This window comes from Etheostoma cragini, chromosome 12 (genome assembly GCF_013103735.1).
Source record: "Etheostoma cragini isolate CJK2018 chromosome 12, CSU_Ecrag_1.0, whole genome shotgun sequence".
Classification (NCBI taxonomy): domain Eukaryota; kingdom Metazoa; phylum Chordata; class Actinopteri; order Perciformes; family Percidae; genus Etheostoma; species Etheostoma cragini.
The window spans coordinates 20,093,593-20,118,780 of record NC_048418.1 but is presented as its reverse complement, the minus strand read 5'-3'; the positions used below and the strand labels follow the sequence as shown (position 1 = coordinate 20,118,780).

Here is a 25,188-nt window from a genome sequence, read left to right as displayed (position 1 = left end):
ATGGGGTTTTGATTGACAGCTGCAGGGTCAACCTGTATCTGATATGATTGGACACTAGCTCATCCATAAGCGTCTGTGCACACAGCTGAGCACGCTCCCACGGTCTCGCCCTCTCTAGTACACACACACACACACACACACACACACACACACACACACACACAAACACACACACAGCGCTTTCTCTTGTTCGCAGTCTCTCTCTGTCTTCGTCATTTGCTGCTTGTCACCAAATCTTTCTGTCTCCTCTCCGCCCACGCGTTTCTCCGCTCCCCTCCACCTCTCCCTCTACTGTCGGCTTGTTTTCTTTTCCTCACCCCCCCCTCCTTCTCTTGTCATTTTTTACAGCAATCTCACAGTTTCTATATAGCCTTGTTTTTTATGTACAGCCTCTGCCAGTCAGCATACATTTTCTTGTATCTAAAGCCTCTCTGTGTATCGTGATTCCAGCAGGATCTGAACCCTGAAGCCTTGCATTGTTTGGGCCATTTAAAATACATAGAACCATTTATTACCATACAACATGAATATGTCCTTTATAGATCACACACAGCTTGGTGGATGAATTCTCCAAGAGTGTATCTCCAATACAGTACATAGATTTCTTGCCTAGGTGGTCCCTGTGGGAATTGAACCCCTGACCACGGCACTTTGTTCACGCCTCGCTTTTCTCCCATCTATAATTTAATCAACTCCGCTGCTGCGCGTTAAAGCACGTTCATGCCATGACAGCCACCTCCTACTCCCCCGCCCCCTACCTGTTCCACCTGCCAATCAAACTAACCGGCTAGTCTTAATCCCAGCCACTCCTCTGATGAGTTGACAGGGGGAGAGAGGGGAGAAGGAGGGGGGGAAAGGGGGAAAAGGTGTGAGGAGAGATAGAGGAGAGTTATAGGAAAGGACAGGGAGAGGAGGAGGGCAACGAGGCATCGTGACAAGACGAAGAGGAGTGAACGAGCCGTGAGTGACACTGTGACGGAGAGATACCCGATGATGGAGGGATAGAGGGAGGCAAGGAGGGGAGAAGAGTGGATCGATAGGGATGGTTGGCTGAAGGTTCATCTATAATGCAGAAAGGCCAGGGGAAAAAAGAATGTATTTGTGTGGGAAGGATTTAGGACGGGGTTTGCAGTTTGTTTCTGTCTGCGAGGATCACAAATGTGGTGTACACACTGTATCAGTGAACATGGGCGAGCTTGTACGAGCAGATGTGTTACGCTAACTGCGCCCATGTGTGTGTGTTTATGTACTGTACGTGTCATGTTTGAACAAGTCACTACTTGCGTGAGAAGGTGTCAGAAATTAAACATGTTAGTGTGTGATTGCTTACAAGTGTCTGCAGACTGTCAGTGCTGCTTCTTGCGTGTATCCTGTGTGTGTGTGTATCCATTTTTATTGATTGGATGGCAGACCTGTCGTGTTATTTGTATTATGTGATTTTGTATTTTTCAGTAACTAAATGGGTTTATTTTTGGATAAGTATGTGTCTTTTGTATATGCTGGCCTCTAAAATCTATTGCCTCTCCATGAGCAGGAGTGAAAGCTTTGACTAGGGAAAGGACAGCAGCACCCGGCCCTGTTTATAAGATTCAGTGCTTCCATCAGCACATGTTTTAGAGAAAAAAGAGAAGAGATTCCTATGAAAGAGGAAGGATTGGCTTGATATAAATGATCATCTATGGGGAACTTTACTGGACGTAATAATATTAAGAAATCACATCTATTTCAAGTCATTGAGGTGAGAGAGCACATTAGCACTGGCTGAGAAGAGACGATAAAAAGGCTACAAGCACTAAATGAAAGACAGTAGATAAACCCTGAATTAAGTGGCCATCCGAAACTATCCTCATCCTCACCACACAATTGTAATGAATGTTCAAATTACCAAACTCTTGTGGTACTGAGAAAAGGTAAAGGTGGGAGTAGCTTTATGTTACAGCATTTTTTTTAAAGTGTCTGATCTTGACACCAAACACAGTGGCGTCTCCCGACAGAAAACAACGGATTATTCTTACTATGACCACTATCTTTCACTATGCACGTAGTTTGGTGGTTAGTTAGTTTCCTAAATCTAACCATACCTTCACCATGGAGATGCGTCAGATAAAAAAAAAAGTCTTAGACACCTGTTGTAGATTTTTTGGACAATCTGCAGTTAACAAACAGGAAGCACTTTATTAAAGCTCAGTTGAGAATTACATTTGCAAGGTTCCGCCAAGGTTCATACAGATCTGCCACATGAGACACTCTTGCATTGCTGTGGTGCTGGCATACAGAATGTGCAACATGTACTATAAAGTCCTCTTGCTTTGGGGACATGTAAGCATAAGAAGAAAAAAGACCTAGTTATGTTGCAAACTGTCTGGGAATGTTGGAACATGATCATGTTGTTTAGTCATTTTATGTTGTTTGAGAGCTTCGTTTTTATTTAATCATTTAAAAGATGTGTGTGCTGTTATATTGAAGTCAATTAAATATGTGCATGTGATTAAAATGAAGACAATAGGTGACTGTGTACGTATGTGAGTAGGGAGGGGTGCGTGTGGTGTCTAGACTGTGTTGAAATCAGAGAAAATGTGTTTGTGTTGTTCCATGTACACAAGCAGATATGGTGTAAATAAAATGTGTGTGTGTGTGTGTGTGTGTGTGTGTGTGTTTGTGTGTGTGTGTGTGTGAGTGCACATGCGTGCGTGTGTGTCTTACTCGGGGTTGCCGTTGCCCACACACTGAAGATGAAACTTCTCCCCCTCTCTAGGCAGATTGCTCTCGGGCGTGATCCGCACGTCAGGGGAATCTGTAAGTGGAAGACAAACACACAGACAAACACAAAAACACACAAAGAGTGTAGTTACATAACACAGGACTCATAACCATACAGACATGCACACAGTCTCATCCCCGTCTCAAATCTACTCCCATCTGCATCCTGTAGGCGTCCCACTCTCTCTGCCTCCCACAATGACATAACCCCTTACACAACAACTTCCCTTTCCATCTTTCACAGCAGTTCCGCAGTCTCGCCCACAGGGTGGCAGCAGCGACACAGACTCCGACGAGGATCCATTTATAGTTTAATTTGGATGATAACCTGCTCTTCTAATCCACAGTGACTCAACTCTGGGCAAATGCACCATCAGAGGAAGGTTAGATTCCTGTGTGGTCATTATTACAGGCAGCTAATGTGAAATGATTGGAGCAGAGATCAAACTGCAAAGGAGGAAAATGTGCTTCTGCTGCCTAATAAATGAGAAGAGCAGGGCAGAAATAGAAAAAAAAGACAGCAGTTCGAAGTTGTATTTTGCATTTCCTTCTCATCTGTCTCTCCTCTGTACTCTCCCTCTCTCTTTATCCAGTATTCTCTGTGTCCCCCCTCACTCCTCCCCATTTTCCCAGTTGACTCACACAACACTTGCAGAGCTCGCTCGCTCCTCTTGTCCCCCGGAGCAAGAGAGGGATGGTCGACAGCACAGGTGATGAGGGCCTTGTCGTCACTGCGGCTCACCTCCAGGGTGAGCTCGCTGCTCACGTTGTATGTTGGATCGTCTGGAACGGACTCCACCACGTCTGGACGTCCTGAGGCGAAAAAGGACGAAGGGGACAGTCAAGAGAAAGGTGTCTGCATCTTAACCAGAGACTAGAACAACACTAGGACAACACAGATATAGAAAAACCACACAAAGGTACTAAGGGAAAAAGGTTATTTTCCTGTAATTAGGATGTGGTGGTTTCATGTTGTAAAACTGTACAGAACTGCAATGCCCCCATTTGTTCCGGTTCAATGAAAAATGCATTTTCGGTGCAGTTACTTTGCGCCCCTGGGTGTTTTGTTCTATCTATCATTATATGCCCCATATACTGCATGTCTAACAATGCATTTCCTCATATTTCTAGAGCAATATCACACCTATTCTCTAGGGGTGGGGGAAAAAAATGTATACAGCATAGTATCGCGATATTTTCCATGACAATACTGTGTCATTACACAGATGCCATATTATGTATGTGTTGGTCAGTTTGTCTATTTTTTAATCCCATTTGCATCAATAAAACTGAAGTGATATGAACAAACAGAGAAGTTTATCTTTTGATGACAATGTGTCCTTTTGGGGAAATAATTTGAAAATGGGAAAAATTTGAAGTTAAAAAAAGGTAATAAATTGCAATATATTGCAGAATATTGCAATATGTTTAAACTCAGAGTAATACCATATTGTGATGATACTGTATCGTGAGGCCTCTGGTGATTCCCACCCCCACTATTCTCTCACTAAAATAAGCTTTATTTGGGTTGACTCATCCAGTGATGTATACATGTTTTATCTAATACATTTTCAACAGAGAATTTAGGACAACTGTACTTCATATCATAAAAACATGCAGATAGCGTATTCATCTCAGTTTGACAAATATGTTTAGTGTTGAAACGATTAGTTAATTAGTAGGGGTGTCAAGATTCAATTTGACTTGATTGTAATGTTACGATTTGATTTAATTTAAACATTTTCTTTTCAGCAGTTATGGCGAATTCCATAATAAGAGCCACTACATGGCAGAAGGGTACTGTTTGAGTTTTTCAAAATTTACGAAGTGCAATTGAAAGCACCATTAGTTTACAGAGGAGCACCTGGACACACCTTAGACAGTTAAAGAAATGGACCAACAGATCCCGTTGCTCTGGACGGAAACCAGTAAAGTCTATTAGAAGCACCTTTCTGGTGACGTCTGAGCATTATTGCGCAGCCTCCAACAGAGCTTGGCAATGTAGATGTGACATGAGCAACCTGTCTGAAAGTTGTAAGTCTTCTGGTAGCTGTGCCAGGAGAAATCTCAGTCATTCCCAATCAGCAGAGACGGAGAGCGTGGGTATACAGTATGTTAGGAGATAATAGGCACAGGCTGATTATTACTAACTACAATGCTAGTTAACATTTGTAATTAAACCCAAACAGCAAATTCAAGTTCAAACGGCCTGCGAGCTAACCTTGTACTAGGGGTATGGTAATTCCTACTATGTGACAGTAAGTTGGTTATGACACAATCATTAGCCTATTTTTACAAAAAAAACTGCTACGGAGCCATAACGTGAGGTATAAGGTAATTGAGCCTTTGTTGTGTTTCTTTTGAAATAAACAACGGACAAATATTGAATTGACTATTGAAATGCTTCAGATGTAACGTTATTCGCTGTCACACTAGCTTGATGCTATTAAGTCATCACCCGCTGTTAGCATTCCATTGACTGCCATTCATTTTGGCGCAACTTTGGCAGTGAAAAGCTTTTCATCTGAAGCATTTCAAGACTCTATTTGTACTTTGTACTGTGATTGACTTTAATTTCCACACTTCTAAAAGGGGATATACAACAACTCCATCCTGTGTAACAACAGTTTCTTCTGGTATTACACTGTACAGTAGACTATCAAATCCTTTCAGTCTTACATCCTGCCACAACATCCTTGTTACTGAGAAAAGACGTAAAGACAATTGAAATCTCAAAGCTACTTCATTGCATTCTCAAAGCTGCAAAAGTCTAGGTTGCATCTTGGCAGCTCCAAAGTCAGAGGGAAAGAAAAATGTCAGTTTCCTTCAGTAGCGAGAACTCCAGTAATGTAACATCAGTGAACTGCACACAGCCCGCTCATGTTTACTAACCAGTCCAGTCTGTGATGTGTCATGCTCAAGGACACCAAAGGGACGAGAGAGGCCAAAGATCTAATGTTGCTAAGTCCAGCTTTCTTGGACTCACTTGCCCGCTGTTGCTTAGGAATAAACAGCTTGCATTTCCATCAATGAGGATGCAGATGCAACTATACCCAGGAAGAGACTGTTCTTTTGGCAAATAAAAAGAATGTAAAGCATCTTAACTGCAATCTGTTGCAACCATAGTTTTTATTTAGAGTGAGACAGATCTGTTTTATGAGGTAAGTTTACAGTATTAAAATATGCTCGGATTTTCAGATAGCGATGTTTCCATATGATATTGTTTCCCTTGTTATTCCTTCATTTCACATCTCTGGCAGCAGCCACAGCAGTTTGCGCAGGGTAAAAAGAAAAAGTGGATCTGTGCAGCAGCACTAGAGTTAGACAAAGTATGAAAGCATAAGCACAGGGAAGACTGTCATCCAGAGATTGCACCCTATTGTATGAAAAAAATATAAAACTAGGTGGTCAGACCGTGAAAGTGGTTGGTGAATCTTGGAAAGTGGACCAGAACCTTATCGCTTTCTCTTGCACACACACACACACACACACACACACACACACACACACACACACACACACACACACACACACACACACACACACACACACACACACACACACACAAACACACACAAGCATGGGCACATGTAGGTCAAGCTTATGAATAACATATACACAGAGGAGGCAGAGATAGTGGCAGGGGAGAAGATTGGAAAACACACACTTTTTCCTCTCTGTCGCTCTCTCAAACACACAGCTATCACAGGTCTCTCTTTTTCCTCCCCTTCCACATGCCCCCCCCTCCAGAGAACTCTTCAAATACCACTGCATCTAATGACATCTCTCTTTTTATTACCATAACCAGTTTTCTGACCCATGGAGAAAATTAGTTCACTTTCCAGGTGCATTTCAATAATCTTACGCCACTCAGAGGAGTCTTTTCGTCACCGTCTGCCTCACTCACTATTCTCTCGCTCTCTCACTCACTGCACACACAAACACAGACAGTCTATAGCCTTTATTAAAAACCATGGATCTCCAAAAGCAGACCTGGGACTGAAAAAATCCTTTTTATTTGCGCAATGACTCCTGTGTACAGTATTTTTTCGAAATCATGCAATTGAGTTTTAATACATTTTGCAGGCCCAAGGGGTCATGGAACTAACTCAACACATTCATAAAGAAAAAAACTAAGATGCAGTCAGATTAAGTGTTTTTTTCCCAAGACAGCAGTGACGCACACTCACTCATAATTCCCATTTCCTCAGTTTATTATTAGATAATCAGGGTGGATTTGCAAGTCAGTTGCAAGTGGAGCACAAGCATATTGGACTGGGAAGCAGTAACAGGTTGTGTTACACTGGATTAGGTTCAAACTAGCAGAGCCTTCCTGCTGAAGGGTCAGTTCAACCAAATAAAAAAAATACATATCCATAGCCATACAGGTCCTTTGTTCTTTTTGCGGTGGTTTTGAGATGTTCCTCTTTGATAATCCGGTCTCCACCCATTTAAAATAGAGTTCAATTAAATTTCAATTGTACTGCACACAGCAGGAAAAAGGGAATTTTCCACACATCACAGCGTCTTACACTGCATTATCCACAGACCAGGCAGTAAAGAGGTATTCATACTAGGGAACGTTTTTCTAATGAATGCTGTTCCGAGTGTGTTTTGTGCATTACCCAGAGTAACCAGGATGTTGTTTCTGGAAAAAGTTACTGGGGATTTTTAAAAAATCATTAAAGTAATTTTTTCAATGCTGTGAGCACCACAATTCTATTTACCAAGATTGTATTTTAGAGCCAGGCATCTTAGAGTCATAACCTGGACAAAGAAAATTAACTGAGAAAAGGTAAGGAAGAACTGCCCCTTAAAGTGTATATAAAGTATCTATAATCATTGTTGTATTAAAGGAACACACCGACTTATTGGGATTGATTAGCTTATTCACCGTATCCCTCAGAGTTAGACAAGTCGATACATACTCATCTCATCTCCAAGCATGCTTTCATCATCCTCAGCATTAGCTTAGCCTAGCACAGATCCTGCAGGTAACTGGTTCCAACAAGCTATTGCTCCCGATAAGTCACATAATAACGCCAACATGTTCCTATTTACATGTTGTTATTTGTATATTATTTGCAGGGTGTAAAATAACAAGGTCACATGAGACACAGCCATCTTCTAACCGCATACTAACTGGGAACTATTTTCTCAGAATTGAGATTGGCTCAAAGAAATGCAAGCAAATATTTGGTGCTGCACCACGTTTGACATACTGTATACATTTTGGAGGTTGTATCCACATGGTTGAATGCAACTATTGTAACTCGCTTGTATAATGTAGCCTAATCCACTTTACAGATGATAATATGTCAATGTTGGTAGCAGCTTGTTTTCCGCTGCTGCCAAGTGGCCAAGAAATCAGTAATTGGAGCTGTAATTTCTGTGTAAAATTTAGAACACTGAACAGGCTGGGTTTCTATATACAAGCAGATCATGTAAATGGTAATATGATTTAGAGCAGATGGTGCAGCGGTAAGGATAGAGGTGTGAGAAGTGAAATATAAAGAAAACTGAGCACTCAACCCTCCACAGTGAGTGCTCCAACTCAATATTTGCAGAGAAGCAAAGATACTGTATACTTTAGGGCCGTCCCGAATAAAAATAATTGTGCTTCAGAGGTGGTGGCAGCGGACATGGAAGTGGGGGGGGGGGGGGGGGGGGGGGGGGGGGGGGGGGGGGGGGGAGACGACTGATCAGGACTCAGGGAAAATTCAGACCAGCAATCAATCTCAACAGGGTGATGCAGATTATTTACAGATCTCAACATTTCCGACTGCACTCAAATGCAGCTTCTCACACTACCACAAAACACATTTCTGATCCACAGTTACATGATTGGTAGTCTGGCTAGTCCACACAGCATTCTGGGATGGGAGAAAAACGTACTCTTGTTTATTGGTATTTCTTTATCCCAGTCGTCTTGGGTGGTGCTAAGCGCCGGATGGAGCAATGGTGGTGCTGCAAAATACCACTGGGAAGGAACTTGTTTTGGTGTAAAGTGTATGTTCAAAAGTTGATTAAGTCGTGCAACAGAAAACTCTGATTGGACAGATAGTCTAGCTAGCTGTCTGGATTTACCCTGCAGAGATCTGAGGAGCAGTTAACCATAGTCCTCAGAAATCCACCGGAGTGTAAAATGTCAACACAAAGAAAGCTGAAAAGAAGGACTTTTGGTGAAATTTACAGCAGCATATAGACTATACATGATTGGCCATCGCAGTGTGACGTAAGGTTGTGTTTCTCCAAAAGTTGAATCTGTCTCAATTTTATTACAGTATTGAAGGAAAAAATATCAAAAGAAAAAAAAAGAAGAGTATTCAGATACCAAAATTAAAAATCTAATACCTACGCAACAGACTAATATCCAAAATAGTCTAATAATTCTGATGCAGACCTAATGTGCTTGCTTCTTTTAGAGAGCGCACATCTGGTAAGTGAATTTAGTTTGATATAAAACTGCTTACAAAACGCTTGTCTTAAACAAGAGAAGGCCACACTCATTACTACTTGCACTTCCACATATTTGTTTATGCATCTCAAGTCATCATGTACAATCAATGCAAAGACCAATTTATGATGTCATTGCCTTGTTTTCATGATTCATTATTATTATAACAGTTCACAAAAGAGCTAAATCATTTAAAAAAATATATATATAAGTTATGTAAATGACTAATACATCGTTAAAAAGGAATATGAATATTCAATTGTATATTTCCAGCATTGTTGGAAGTATGTGTGGCGTTCTGCTACTTCAATATTTAGGCCTGACAACACTACAGCACCTGCTAAAAATTTTATGGGATGCCCGTACTTTTTATTAAAACTCCTGTTCTGAGAATAAAAAAGGTGGGCAATTGGCACAGTCTTGAGACTAACTTCCCCCAAGGTGGTGCTGCGATATAGGGAGGCTGCTGGTACGGCTGCTGCTTCAACCCTCAATTGTACAATCCACCATAAAATAATCATGTTAGTAAAAATCAAACAACTGGATTCAGCAATCACTGCGTCCAGCCTGTTTGGGCCTTTAGAGAAGGGTGCTTGTGACCACACTTCTTGAAATTAGAGCTAAAACACTTAATCGATTAGTGGATGGAACCAAAATCAGTTCTCATAATAAGATGTAAAATGTTTCCATAATGAAAGGAATGAGTCTGCTAGTGCATGTAATGCAGATTTAACTGTGTGTCATTATGAAAAAAATAAAGCGGCGTACTATTTCAATTCCAGGGTTTTTCCTGATCCCGCTTCTGGGGGGAGGGCAATAAGTCACAGCAGTAAGCAAGATTGATCCCCATACAGTAAAGCCCAAAAGTCTGCGATACTTTATTTGACAGAAATCTATGCATTTTCCTGTTATTTCTGACAATTTCATAAACAAAAAAGGATATTATGCTTGAGTAAATGAGACCTCAATTAACAAATGGTAAAAAAGAAACTATTACTATTTAAATAAATCACAGAGAGTCTGGTACAGCCCGATTTTTATTCTTAATTCTTATCATTTTGGCGCTGATGATTTTCGGTTGGGGCTGGCTAAAAACTCTTTGGGGAGCGCCGAACATTCCTCTATGCATTAAAACGTTGAATTCATATTGGTCTCCTGAACAAAGGAAGTTCTTGAAACATGAAGTAGTACACAAAAAAAAGGTATGCAGTCTTTGCTTCATCCACAACAATGTTGTTAATTTATCATTTTATGAAATGTATCAAGTAATCATTAGCTGGGTTCTCCTTCTAAAAAGTTAGTATTTGCTCGTCTCCGTTTTCTGGTAAGTCGAAGTAATGAAAGGAAAGACCTGTTAAAATATGACGTTTTACTGCTGGTCTTGCATATCTTTGGGTTTTGGTTCAGACAAAACAAACAATTTAAAGTCGTCACTCTGGGCTCTGGTAGATAGCTATGGCCATTGTTCACTAGATTTCTCACTTTGACATTTAATAGAAAAAAAACCCATAACAATAAGATCTATTAATAATGAAAGCAATTAGGGCTGCACATTATAATTTTTTTAATCGTCATCGCAATATCACCTGGCGCAATAAACAAATTGAAGGACACTCAGATATTTTTTTTGTGTCAGTTAAAAGAAAATATAAGCCATAAACTGCACTTTAAAATGTATGTAATTCTTTTATATTTAATACACTGTTAAATTTGTTAAATTAAATAACGTTTGTTGTTTCCAATTCAACAATTTGTTGTATTTTAGAATAATACTGAAAGCAGAAGAAATGCAGAACTGAGTACACTTTAATAAGCAAGTAATATCGTTATTGCGATATTCAACAACGTTATCGAATATCCTCATATGCACATGCATGCAGCCCTAAAAGAAATCATCTGCTGCAGCCCCAATCTGGATCACAAACATGAAAAAGAGCAGTTGGATCACTGTGGATAGGTTCGGAGAAAGAGTGAGTAAAACGTGTTATTTTTAACAACTTTGCTAACTGATCAAGGCGCTTAAGCCCCAGCTACTGCAGCGAAGCCGCTCAGCTGACTCGGGTTCTACTTTGCATCTCCAGGGTGTGGAAACGTGTGCCTGTGAGTAGACAGCAATGCATAGCTTAACGCCAGCGTGCATGCTCAGCAAAAGCCCTTCCCTGGATGAGGGGAAGCTTTAAAATAATCAAAACACTCTTCAATTTTAAGATTAAATCGGATTACGGCCAGGGAAAGCGCTCACGTGTGATTTGTGCGTTCAATGAGGTCATCTGATTTAGAAAGAGAGATAAGTAGTCCCGTTACTGGATTATCAGGTGAGTATATAACTGTTGGGATATCTTTGCTTCCATCTTACCATAGAATGTTCGGTCTCTATACTCTAACTCCAGGGGTGGAATCAAAGGATTAACTTTGGGTTCAACGTCAACATTTTTTTTTTATTTCAAAATTTTAGACTTTTTAAGACTTTCTAAGACTCTGCGGAAACCCTACAACACTTGTTACTTCATTACAGTACATTTATTTTGAAAAAATATTTGTGCGAGCACTAGAATTACCATTTTGTCATATGTGCTGCTGTCCCACCCCACAAACACACACAGACACACACACAGACACACGTCTCAGTTTTGTGTGGAACATGCGCACAGGATAAGCAAAGTCTGTATTTTACTCACATTTACTGATATCATCCCCCACATATGGCGTCAAGGTTTTGGTTTATAATTTCCAACGCAGCAAATACGTCCTTGAATCACAGAGATGCCGATTCACACAGGACTAATGCTGTCACCCAACCTCTGGAGTTGGCCAAACATGGTAGGTCATTTGAGGTGGAATTTGTTCTTGAAAAATTACAGATATGGCACATTCACACGCGATTAGGATCAGAGACAACCAAACTGATTATTAAAAATGACCCCAGGTAAGACATAGTCCCGTGTCATAGGGCTATAATCACGAGTTACTTTCTTGATTTTTCAAACAAATTACACCGCGGCTTGTGAAATATGTTTCCCAAAGTTATATAAAGTTGTTCTAATTGGCTTGACTTGGATCAGCTACAGCATTGAATTCTGTTAAAGTATTATTGCATCTGTAATGATCATTAGTCTTGAAACAATTAGTCAATTAATAGACCAACAACAAAAAACAGTGTTTTTTCAAAAAATATGTGACAGATTAATTGATAATTAAATTAGCATTAGTGGCAGCCAGGGTACAACATTAGCACCACATACCAGCCCAATGCTGGAAAAATACGTAAGTGGCTGGTAGACTTGCTTCACTCACCGGCCAAAAAGACAACAGTATCTATGAAGTGGCTAGTAAAATGGAACATTCTCTAGAATTTTGAGAGGTGCACAAAAAAATTTCTATTTTGTTTCCCAAAGTGCTGTGATTATGGTTGACTTGCAATGAATCCTCAATGACAAATCCACTTACGTTTCTTCTGTCAACAATTTAAATGAAATCCTCTCTATCTTAAATTCTGCCCAACATCATTTTTATATCTCATAGCTAGGCTACTTCGCTGCACTCTCAGAACTACTACAAAAAGCAGGTTTTGTAAAATGTTTGTATTAAAGAAGAGATCTCATAGAAAACCTTGTGAAAAATTAGGTCTTTTACTTGAGAATATATTTTAATACAAAACTTTTTTTTTTTTTTTTACATTGCTTTTTCAAAAAACTTTTTTTTGAATAGTCCCTTTTACCACTGTTTCTCTGCTGTCTCTTTCCGTCTTGTCTCTTACATAACGTTGCTCCATGCGGACACACGCCCATGTACCCTTCACTATCCGCCCACTGTCTTGCATTATGACAATTTGGGCCGGTATTCAGCCTGTATGTCCTTAAGTGCCACCATAAATCCCCATTATCCCCAATCCAATACATCGATGTCACGAAATGATCCATAGCTCTTTCATACAGTACAACTAATACAGTCTTCAAAGCTCTTGGCCTTTCATTCTTCTCAATTACCACTCCCTTTCCCGCACTCTCTTGCTCTCCGTCTCCCCTCCTCTCCCCGCTCTCTCTATCTAAATCCTCTTTCCGGATTTCTCTCTCCGTTTCGTCAGCCTTCCTTCCTTTTTCTCCTCTCTGTCCTGTTGCGCTCTCCAGTTGCCTCTTCTTTAAAACTGGACCCGCTTTGCTTCAGCCTCTCCCCCCAGTCTGCGCTCCCACTCAGACAGAGCAAAGCCGCCCAGCTACTTCATCTGTGGTTTTCTTAATTCCCCTTCTGCTCTCTCTTTCTCTCTATCTTTGCAGCTTCCATCAGTCTTTCAATATCCTCGCAGCAGCTCTGTCTATTTTTAAGCACACTCACACAAACACACACTCCCGCTCATTCACACACTCCCTCTCTGTTCTCTTTTTTTTCCTTGCAGTCCCTTGCTGTCATTTCTTGACACACACATACACACACACGCACGCACACACACACACACACACACACACACGCACAAACACAAACTCTTGCTTTTGCTCTCTCTCTACGTCCTCTTTTAATGTCAGTGAAGCTGTCAGAGAAGCAGTGATGAGCAGCAGTGTAAGGGCTCATCTTTCCTAACACACACACACACACACACACACACACACACACACACACACACACACACACACAGTAGACTTCAGCAGCATAAATGAGAAGCTGTAATATAGCACACTGACCTGTAGTACTTTTCAGCTATCTAACTGGAGATGAGCACTGTGTGACAGTGTGTGCGTGTGCGAGGTTCCTACATGACTGATTGGAGTTGTGTGGTGTCAGGTCGACTGGGCGAGGCCTCAAACACAACATCATTCACATCGAGTTGATCTCCTTCAAATCGCTCTCTGTCTGTCTCTCCATTTCTCTCTGTTCTCCCTGCATTTTAAAGGGTTGGTTCACCCCATGGTTCACCCACATCACAAAACAGAACCAGTGTCCCTGTTACTTTGGATGCAACCCTATACCCAGACAAGACCCTTGATTCAGCCAAACCCTGGATTATGTTCAATCAGTCACTGTTTTTTACCATTCAATGCCAACATCCAGGGCAATTCAAACATTGTTTCTGGAAAGACATGCTGCAAATTAAATGTTAATACAACTTTTCAACGTTGAGAGCACCACAAACAAAATTGCTTTCACCCCATTATATTGAATCCTTGGCAGAGATCTCAAGAGACAGATAGCTCAAAACCTGGCCCAATAAAACCCAAATCTGCGTTGCTTGACACCCTTACAGGGAAAATACATCTTTTTGAGTTTCTTAAGTGAGCTGACTCTGTGAACAAAAAGCCAATCTCTCTAAAAAAGCAACAATCTCCAGGCTCCTCTTTCCCTCTGTCTCCTGTTTTTAGTTCAGCTGTAACAAAAAGAACAGATAATCCGTCCTCAGGCGGGCAGCTCTCCCATTCCTCCCTCCTTTGTAGCTTCAGTCCATTCTTTCGATTCATTTCAATCCATAATTATAGCAAACACTAACACTGCCAAGGCATCAGGACACTAGACTGCCATTTTTCCATTACAAAGCCGTCTAGAGTGTTGCATTTTACCATCAATAAATCATTATCTTATTATATCATCATATTATGAGAGTGTAATCACTGTAGAAAAGGCTTTTGCAAATAAGCTCTACCAGTCTGAACACTGCAGTTGTACAGTTTACAGATTTCCCGACATCTGGAGAGCTTTGCAGACAGACAGAGGGCGCTGTTCTCCCAGTGCTAACAGGGCTGAAAGCCTAGAGAGTTTCTGTTGAAAAGCAGATGGTGGAAGGAGCAAAAGGGCGACAGAAGCAACACTTCCAACATGTTTGTTCCGCTTGGTAAAGCAAAACAGAAAACCTTTGACTGATGAAGCAACAAGCGATAGTGGGGTTTATGGAATACAAGGTTGTAATTTAGAGAAACGGCTACCAATGCCAACAGCACTGGTGTGACTCAGAGGCTGCCAATCGGCTCCTTGATTTTTCCGTTTATCTGGAAGAAAAAAAGCTAGCTAATTTGTCCTTGCTGTGCACTCTCCGCCTCTCCCTTTTTCTTCCTTGCTCATTTCTCCCATTTATATGTAACAAAAAAACAGTCAGTCTGACCTCATGCAAAGCTTTCTTTATCTCTGTTTCTGTGTTCAACCTCATCCCTTCATCCTCTCCTCTGCCCTGCCCTTTATTGGAGGATTCTGTCGTTATCCCCGGCTAGATCCGACCCACTCTCTCTGTGGTGTCTCTCTCAGTAGCAGATATGTTGTGGCTCAAAGGATGACACACAGCTGCACGCACACACACACACGCACGCACACACACACATACTCTAAATACAATAACAGCAAACGCATACACAGTTCCTGGATGCATGCATAGGCACAAATGTAAAGGATCAGGACATGAAGGAATGATGGGGAAGAAGGGCACAAACACAAACACACTCACAGCATGTTTCTGCACTAGAGCACACACAGGCAGCGTGCTCTCGCACTTGCACACACACACAGGTTTACGACACACAGAGAGACAGCAGGCAATGTGGCGAGGACACAATACACACACAGCATGATCACACACACACACAAGCTACTTTCCCACACACTTAAAAAAACTGACACACAGAAAGGTGCATACATTATGTATGTGCCAAAATCCATGCTTGTGTACAGACATCCACACTTGCAAATCTCTGTATACACTGATTACTGCGGGATCACACAAACACTGTCCTACTCTTACTGTAAGCACACAAAGAAACACACACAAGCACAAACCACATCCTCACATTCCTACGGAGTATTCTTGCAACTACACACTCACACGCTGTCCACACACATAACCACACCCATGCGCTTCCGTACCACACACACAGATCCAGCATGAGAACAAACCAGAGTAGACACGTCCAAAACACATTTTCTGACCCCACTTTAAAAATACACACATACACACACAGCAGCCACACACTCCCTGTGTGTCTAACCTTCAAGCTCCTGGTCTCCTCTGTACCAGCGCAGCCTGGCGGGTGGTTTGCTGCCTGTACTGGTGCAGGTCAGGGTGACTTTGCCCCCCTCTGGCACTGCATTCTCAAAGCCCAAGATCTGAGGTTCACCGGGCACACCTAGAGAGAGAGCGAGAGAGAGAGAGAGAGAGAGAGAGAGAGAGAGAGAAAGAGTTAGACATGGAGAGAGAAAACTTTCATGCTGCAGGGCTCACCTTGAGCCAGAAAAAGTAAAAAAGAGAGGTCAATGGCTGAACTAACAAGTACTGCATATTTTTTGCAGAGTTACTGTGTACGGAATTGGAGGACAAAAATGAATACAAACAGCAAAATTTGATACAGCATCCTCAATATCACAGACAAGCTTGAATTTATTTGGTCAATTTTGAAACTGATGGAAACCAACTCAAAGAAAAACAATGATGGAGGCTTGCATTGATTTGCCCCAAAAAATGGTTTCGTCATTGCACAGCAGCTCAAATGACTGTGAAGCTTCTGTTCACCCAGAAGCATCACACCTACTATTTCTCCATCGGGGCACAAGCACTAGAATGTTTTTATGTTTTGCTGTCAAGGAACCACTTAAAAGGACCAGAATATCCAGAAATGGAATCCAGTATTCATAATTATGTTGTTATGAGTGTATAATCACCCGAAACTAAGAATCATTGTTAACTAGGTCGTTGCAACATGGCGGGCAGGTTGCACCACCATATTACTACGGTAGCCTAGATTCCCCAAACATGTGTTGTCATTTTTAAACTCTGTTCTCTCCAGAAACAACAAACAACAGCAGACTTCGAGCTAGAAAGCTACACGGTGAAAATGTCAAGTTTTGAAGAAGATTTGGGTGGTGCAACAAGGCAGGGCTGCTTGGTTCTTTCGGGGAATAATTGTTTTAAAGATTTACGAAATATATGTTTAGGGCATTTCCTATCTAACTCGGACATGTTGGGACCGATTTGTGGATATCTGTGGATGAAGTACACACGGTAATACACTGGCAAAAAAGGTTTAACCATGTATCCATCTAATTTAAATAGCTCATGTTACTGTATTGTGTAAATAGTTAACTTCATTTCAAATTGGATGGGCCGTTTTCTTTTAGGGGGTGCAAATGTTTCAGCAAACAAGTTCCTTGCCTAGACTATTTAACAGAACCACCATCGCTGCGTCCAGCGCTAAGACGATTGTGATTGGTTTAAAGAGGAACTATGCTGTTTTAGCTTACTTTACCTTAAGGGAACAGCTTTATAGTCATTGGATTGTTTTTTGTTTTTTACTTGAAGCGCCTGGGAGTAGAAAAACCACCCTTGCAACTTTTGGCGTCAGGAAGTATGTTATGGTATCAAGTCTTGCAATGTAACCAATTGCATAGCGCCCCATTAAAATAATTCAAACAACACAAAGTGTTATTTTCTCCTATCCCAAAATATATGTGTGACCATTACTGTGTCACCAAAGGAAAGGCCAAAGTAGCTTAATGTTGTTGTAACATTTCAAAACTTTTTAGGGAGGAGGTCAGGCTGTGAGTTTCACACTATGGGTGCCGTTCAAACCCCGTTTTTTAGTATTAACCACAGTTAATACTAAGTATTAACCACAATCCACCACATTCTTTCGTCAATTGTAACAAGCACTAGCAATTGTTATTTAAAGGTACTGGAAAAGATGTCACCATGACAACAGAGGCACCAGATCAAAAGATAAAGTTGAGTTTGACTTGTTAGACAATATAGAGATCAACAAATTGTCTACTCGCATGTAAAATATTTCAGTTTTTATGTAACATGCACTAGGGATGGCTGTGGTACTAAAAACTGGTGATAACAGAAACACTACATTTTATAATAACATTGACAAATAATCAACATTCAATAGACCTTTATTTCTTGTCAATACCGATCTCTTTACTGTAATAATGTCAGAATCACACCCACACAATCTGGCGGATTAGATTGGTATACAGTCCTAGTTGTAGGGGACAATATGCCATTTTATTGATGAACAAGTCAGGAGATTGTTATACTGTATCTGATAGCACTATCAAATGATTAGGTTTTTGAAATTGTGAAACATTGCAAAATGTTTTACATACATATTTCACAGAGGAATTCCAAAATAACGCTCAGTAGACTCTAACAGGCCACGTAAATTTCAGATCACATTTTTAGTTAGACTTGAAAACATGACAGAACCGTGAAAGAAAACAATAACATCCTTCATTAACTTAACATTCCAACTGTGGCACACATTAGGTATTCCCACGTGGGCCTATTTAGATGGACAATGAAATGCAATTCCATTGCAAATGCAATCCCAAGTGAAGGAGTTTAAATACCTTGGGGTCTTGTTCGCGAGTGAGGGGACAGTGGAGCGTGAGATTGGTCGGAGAATCGGAGCAGCGGGTGCGGTATTACATTACATTTATCGCATCGTTGTAACGAAAAGAGAGCTGAGCCAGAAGGCAAAGCTCTCGATCTACCGGTCAGTGTTTTTTCCTAACCTTGCCTATGGTCATGAAGGCTGGGTCATGACCGAAAGAATGAGATCCAGGGTACAAACGGCTGAAATGGGTTTCCTAAGGAGGGTGGCTGGCGTCTCCCTTAGAGATAGGGTGAGAAGCTCAGTCATCCGAGAGGAGCTCGGAGTAGAGCCGCTGCTCCTTTGCGTCAAAATGAGCCAGTTGAGGTGGTTCGGGCATCTGGTAAGGATGCCCCCTGGGCGCCTCCCTAGGGGGGTGTTCCAGGCACGTCTAGCTGGGAGGAGGCCTCGGGGAAGACCCAGGACTAGGTGGTGAGATTATATCTCCAACCTGGCCTGGGAACGCCTCTGGATCCCACAGTTGGAGCTGGTTAATGTGGCTCGGGAAAGGGAAGTCTGGGGTCCCCTGCTAGAGCTGCTCCCCCCGCGACCCGTTGACGGATTAGCGGACAAAGATGCATGGAGAATGGATGAATGGATGAATGGATGGATGGATGGATGGATGGATGGATGGATGAAATGCAATTCATTAAATGGGAAAAATAATAATGCGTTTTCCCTTTCAAATCAGCTGCTTAGGTTCTGTATTAATTCGGACAGCCTTGGCATTTCTGCCATCCAAGTCTGACTGTTTATTCTTAATACTTAAGGTCAGTTTGAAATGTCAAGTAAAGTTGATTTAGCAGCGACTGTTATATACAACGCCCCAAATTCATTAGGTAAAAGCCAAGATGGGAGTTAGAATGAATCAGTCAGACTAAATGTTTTTTAGGGGGGAATTGGTGTCTAGTGTGTACGTTTGCAAGAAGAAATAAAAGAGACAGAGGGATGACAGCAGCCAAAGGTCAGATTCAAACTGGCTTTGGCCAAGTGAGCCACAAAAAGTCCTGAGCCAAACCAAAATTTGATGATGGCTCTTTCTCTCCCAGAGGTGTTCTTCCAGATTCCGGCACAGTCGGTTAAAATAAGAAACATTTTTGCTTAATTACTATTTTAACTTGGTGCACAAGTTGTTGTTGTTGTGGTGGTGGTGGTTGTTAACGCAGGAGAAGAAATCTACATATCCACTCAGCCAAATACTTCAGAATCCACTCTTCACCATTATGGTTGACGGCAAGCGTGGTGAGATTGAAACTTTTCTTACCGTACGCCATCTGGAGCTGCTGTGGGCGGAACTTTTCTCCAAGTGTTGGCAGAGTTTACTGTTATTCTGCTTTTGAAATTAATGAACATTTGGTTTCCTAGCTACCGCATACCTCCATTAATCCAGAGAGATGGACAGAGAGAGAGAAAAATAACGAGAGCTGAAAGAGTAGGAGAAGAGAAAGTAAGTTTAGAAAGATAGAGATGGAGAGAGGGGAGACAAAGTCATGAAGGGACAGAAACTGATATATGTTCATTACATTTGACAAGATTTTGTCCAAATTTCTGAAATTTGTGACATTTTTCAGGTCAGAAAATTGGAGAAAGTTCCAAACTGTTGTTAGGGAGTGAGGAAATGACAGACAGAGAGATAGATAGATAGATAGATAGATAGATAGATAGATAGATAGATAGATAGATAGATAGATAGATAGATAGATAGATAGATAGATAGATAGATAGATAGAAAGAAAGAAAGGTGTCACAATTATTTTGTCCACCCCCTGAAGATAGACAAGCAAACAGACCTACCAATATAAAATGCTGTGACCTAACCAAGGTATAGATCAAAAAATAAAAATATGGTCAATTTTTAATGTAGCAGTATTTGATGTAGTGCACTGTGTGCGGAACCTCTCTGGCAGTAAAGTAGCATTGAATATTAATGAGGGAATAATACTGCACATATAGCATTGGCTGGAGAAGCCCTGTCGAGACCCTTTCCTCTACAAGGAGAATGAAAGAGAATAAGGCCATTATAAATTATTCTCTGCTCAAGAGAGAGCGGAGAGGCATGCCACACATTTCACACTAACAGACACGCAAGCATTTAAATCTGACCATACTCAGCAGTTATGCACGTGTGTGTTTGTTTGTTTCTTTAAAAAAAAAAACTGCACATGTCAAAAAAAAAGAATAAAACACACACACACACACACACACACACACACACATGAATGCCGCTTTGCTAAAACCTGTTGTCTTTGGCAGATTTTCCCACAGGGGTCCATGCGTTTCAGACATCTCACCATACATTTTTAATGATGTGGCTCCCTCTCAGGGGTCATGAAATATGTATTGAACGCAGAATACAGTGTCACAAACGTCAATTACAGCGAATGAAAAATGATTGAATCACAATTACTGCAAAATTTGAAGAAATACAGAGGAGTGACTCTCATGTTAATGTGAATTTAAAGAGCTAATGTTCACCCTTGCTTCTGACACGCAGACTGCCTCCCCCACCTACGCACCCATACACCAATGTCGCATTAACATTTTAGGCGGTCACGGTGTCCAGAGCAACACTATTTCATTATTTTCAGTATACTTTACAGCACTGCCAAAACATTTGAGTGAATATCAACAAAATGATTTGTTCAAGAATGCATTGACAGCTGTGGAATGGCAAACCCCAAATTTAGGGAAGAACTACGTGGCCTCTCAGCTACAGAACAGCTGTGGTAAGCCACCATGCCCCACCCTGAATAGTTTTCATCCAAGAATTTGTTGCTAAATTATGGTGCATTTATTTAGAAAAAGCTGAGAGGAAATAGCCAAGAAATGGACTGAAAAACAAATGTTATGGAAAGGCTTACATTACAAAGGAATTCTTTGTCTAAATTAGAAGCCATGCAAAATTAAGCAGTGGAAGCCAATTTGTTGAATAAATGTGAATGTCTGTGTTTAGTGTGTTTTGCACAATGAAAGACTCAATTTCATTGCACAGCAACTTAAAAGTTGCATTGGATGCCCTGAAATGTTGGCCGTAAATCTGCCCACCACAGCCTCCCAGGAATATCAGACCAGATGTCTCTTCCTATGTATACAGGAAGTCTCCATTGAGGTTTTTTGGCCATTAGTTGGTGCATTATCGTATTGCCAAGCAATGTTTTGTTCTCATCTACAAGTAAAACCACACCACGCCAAAGAACGGCCACAAGGAGCTGACAAACCGGAACAATAACAACTCAACAAATAAAAATCAATACTTGAAAGACTTTGTGGGGGTCCAAAGCCGATTAGCCCAATATCCAATCATTAAACAGACACACTCACCAATGACAGATGACCACAATTTATTGCAGGCTGCAGGGGAGTGTCACACACACAGCCAATAACATCCATCTCGAAGAAGACGAGTGGAGCTGCTTTATCTCCCCAGGATTTATATGAGGTCATAACCTTATACAAAGGTTAATGCACAACATGAGCAAGGATCTGGATCAAACCGGATGAAGGCATCACATGGAAGGCTATGAAGTCATGATATTATAGTCCACAAAAAAAAAATGTTCAGAAATTTCTTGAAATTTATTTTTCAGTTTATCCGCTTACTTTTAAGGGAAACTCTATTTTACACATAGCATCATATTATTCGTCATGAAGAGTCCATTATCGAACAAAAAGATGCATTTTGGGCAATCTAGGATCCAGAGTTTTTGCAGCTTTACCCGCCCTAGGGACGACAAGTCAGAATATCTCAGCCTTTGCTGCATTGATTGCAGACATTATTTTTCTAATCCGCCTTTCATTCATCCTCTGACTTTATGGAAAGGCATCACTGGAGTGCTGAAGTGGCAATACCATGCCTCATGCCAACAGGCAGCCATTTGTAGAATGTCACACTTACAATGGGCATCCACTGGGTCAAACTTCATTCTGCTCTGAAAGACAGTTAACCATGTGGGGTAGGTCGGGCTAACACAACGCCACAGAGGTGTCTCAAGGTGAATTTAAGCCATGAGCATTAGTCTAAAATTACCTTAGAAAAAGTGGAAATTGTTTTTACACGACAATTTAGGAGAATATGAGAAAAGATGCTAAATGATTCAATTCCTCGATTTAGAGCTATTGATTTTAGATCTGTCACAATCGCACAGGTTTGGGAGAGAAATGAAGATAGACTGTAGTCAAGCTGATTTGTACAGCCATCAATGAGTCTCAAAGAAGACACGCCTGAATATAAACACCGATTAGCTCATTGACAGGAGAAAGAAAGGTTAAAACCAATAAAGTAAAGGGAGTTTTAATGTAAAATGTAGCATCACTAAAGTTCTCATATATATTAATATGCTAATATGCAGGACAGTTGGTTACACACAGTCCAGGGTTTATTTCAAGGTTTGGAAAAGCTGCCACCACTGTTTTTGGCAACATTTAGATGACAGATTCCCCCCCCCCACATGCACAGTGTATGATGGTGTGAACATGTACTGTGTGTAAATGTAAATGTGCTGTATTTATATAGCGCTTTTCCAGTCTTAACAACTCAAAGCGCTTTTACATCTACAGGAAACATTCACCATTCACACACATTCATACACTGTGCCCGGGGTTGCCGTACAAGGTGCCACCTGCTCATCAGATAAACATGCACACACATTCACACTCCGATGCGCAGCACCGGGGGCAACTTGGGGTTCAGTGTCTTGCCCAAGAACACTTCGACAATGACTGCAGGGGCGGGGATCGAACCACCAACCTTCCAATTGGCAGGCAACCGCTCTACCACTGAGCCACAGCCGCCCCTGTGTGTGTGTGTGTGTGTGTGTGTGTGTGTGTGTGTGTGTGTGTAGTAGTGTGACTATGTACTGTGTGTGTGTGTGTGTGTGTGTGTGTGTGTGTGTGTGTGTGTGTGTGTGTGTGTGTGTGTGTGGGTGTGTCTGTGTGTGTGTGTGTGTGTGTGTGACCTACCTAGCACGGTGACTGTAGCCCGGGCGGTGCGGACCGGCATGGTGAAGATGGAACAGGTGTACTCGCCCTCGTCGGACAGCTGCACTTCAGCAATGGTTATGGAAAGCTCGGTGGGTGTGGAGCGGTGCAGCTGGATGCGGTTATCTCTCAACGCTGGAAGAAAAAGAGGAACCAGATATCAATCATTCATATGTGCATATATCATTGATTTACTTAATGAATTATTTGAGGAGATTAAAGTTGCATAAGGTAGGCTTTTTAGGCTTTTTCCTTCTTGATTTGTTCTATTTACTCACTCTAATTTGTAGGTTCTTTTCTGCATTCTAATTTTCTAAGTTTCTTAATATTGCAATGGGAATAGTTTTCTCATATTTGCCATGTGAATTACTGGGGCATGTTCAGTTGTCTGGTTGAACGACATGTTTCCTTGGAACTGTGTGAAACAGTGTGCAACAGGCTTTCAGATGTGTTTACTCTCGTTTGGTGAGTATGTCTCTCGTTTGTTGGCCGTATCACAGGTGATACCCAATCAGCAGAGACGTGTCTGTAACTCGTGGTAATAAAAAAGCAAAGTGCTGTTCACTGCACCCCCCTATCAGTTTAATATAACATGTTGCTAAGTTGTGTCAGGGCTGAACATGGCAGTGGTTTCTTTTTCAAAACAAGAAGGAGAGAAAGACAATAGGAGGAAGAGGAGCCTGCAGAGCAAGAAGGCAGATGTATGAGTCAGGAAGAAGGGACAGAATAAAGGTAGAGTTAGGAGACGTGAAAGTGGGAGAATATAACATGAAACAGAGAGAAGGAAGGGGAGGAAGAAGAAGGAATGTAAAGATGGAGAAAGGGAGGTGATGGGGATATGGGAAGAAATAAGGCCATGGAGGATGGATTAAAAAAAATCAGGTGTAGTAGAGAGAAAGATGAGATAGAGGATAGGTGAAAAGAGGTGAGACAGTACGGAGGTAAAAGGGATTACATGATGGGAAGGTGTGGCAGAGGCAAAGGAGAAACATTTAGACAGGATAGCACAGAGAAAGGATTGAAAGTGGGATGTGAAGAGGGAAAGGATGAAAAGGGGAAAAGGGAAAAGACGGGAAGCACATGGGGAGAGAGCAGGGAAATGGAGATGACAAAGAAAGAAGAAGAGAAGAAAGTGGTTAAAATAGAAGGAAATAAAAAGGGGAAAAGAATGTAAAGAAAGTAAAAGAGGCGAATTGTGAAGGCATTCGTTGCAGATAGTAGAAAAGGAAACAACAAAAAAATGGAGATGCAGTGGGGAACAATAAGGAACGTGGGAAGAGAGTAGGAAAGCATGTAAGTAAAAGAGGGCGAGCAAGGTTTGGGAGGGCAGATTAAGTGGGGAAGAGGAAAGTAAGAAAGATGATGTGCAGAATTTAAATCACGGGAAAGGGAAAGATAAAATGGAGAGGAGGAGGGAGGGGGAGAGATGTTCAGAGAGAAAATGATGTAAGAGGGTGAGAGAAGAGGAGCAGAAGGAGTGATGAAGACGAGGTGAGAGAGGAAGTTAAAATAGACGTGAGCGTGAAAGAAGACAAAGTTGGGAGTAAAGAGAGGGGACTCAAATTCAGAATGAGAAACGGGAGAAAGTGCAAGGGAGAGAGAGAGAGAGAAAAGAGACAAAATACAAAAGAGGAGGCATAAATAGCAAGGAGG

General features: G+C 41.3%; 1 protein-coding gene across 7 annotated transcripts in view; it reads right to left on the bottom strand.

Moving 5' to 3' along the window:
• Nucleotides 1-25,188, bottom strand: part of cadm3 (cell adhesion molecule 3) — a 94,114-nt gene that overhangs the window by 14,151 nt on the left and 54,775 nt on the right. For all 7 annotated transcript variants that reach the window (XM_034886833.1, XM_034886834.1, XM_034886835.1 and 4 more), the window contains exons 4-7: nucleotides 23,518-23,670; nucleotides 16,177-16,314; nucleotides 3,403-3,573; nucleotides 2,704-2,794 (exon numbers count right to left, since the gene is read on the bottom strand). In XM_034886833.1, the coding sequence (XP_034742724.1) occupies nucleotides 2,704-2,794; nucleotides 3,403-3,573; nucleotides 16,177-16,314; nucleotides 23,518-23,670 (553 nt within the window). The remainder of the gene's footprint in view (nucleotides 1-2,703; nucleotides 2,795-3,402; nucleotides 3,574-16,176; nucleotides 16,315-23,517; nucleotides 23,671-25,188) is intronic.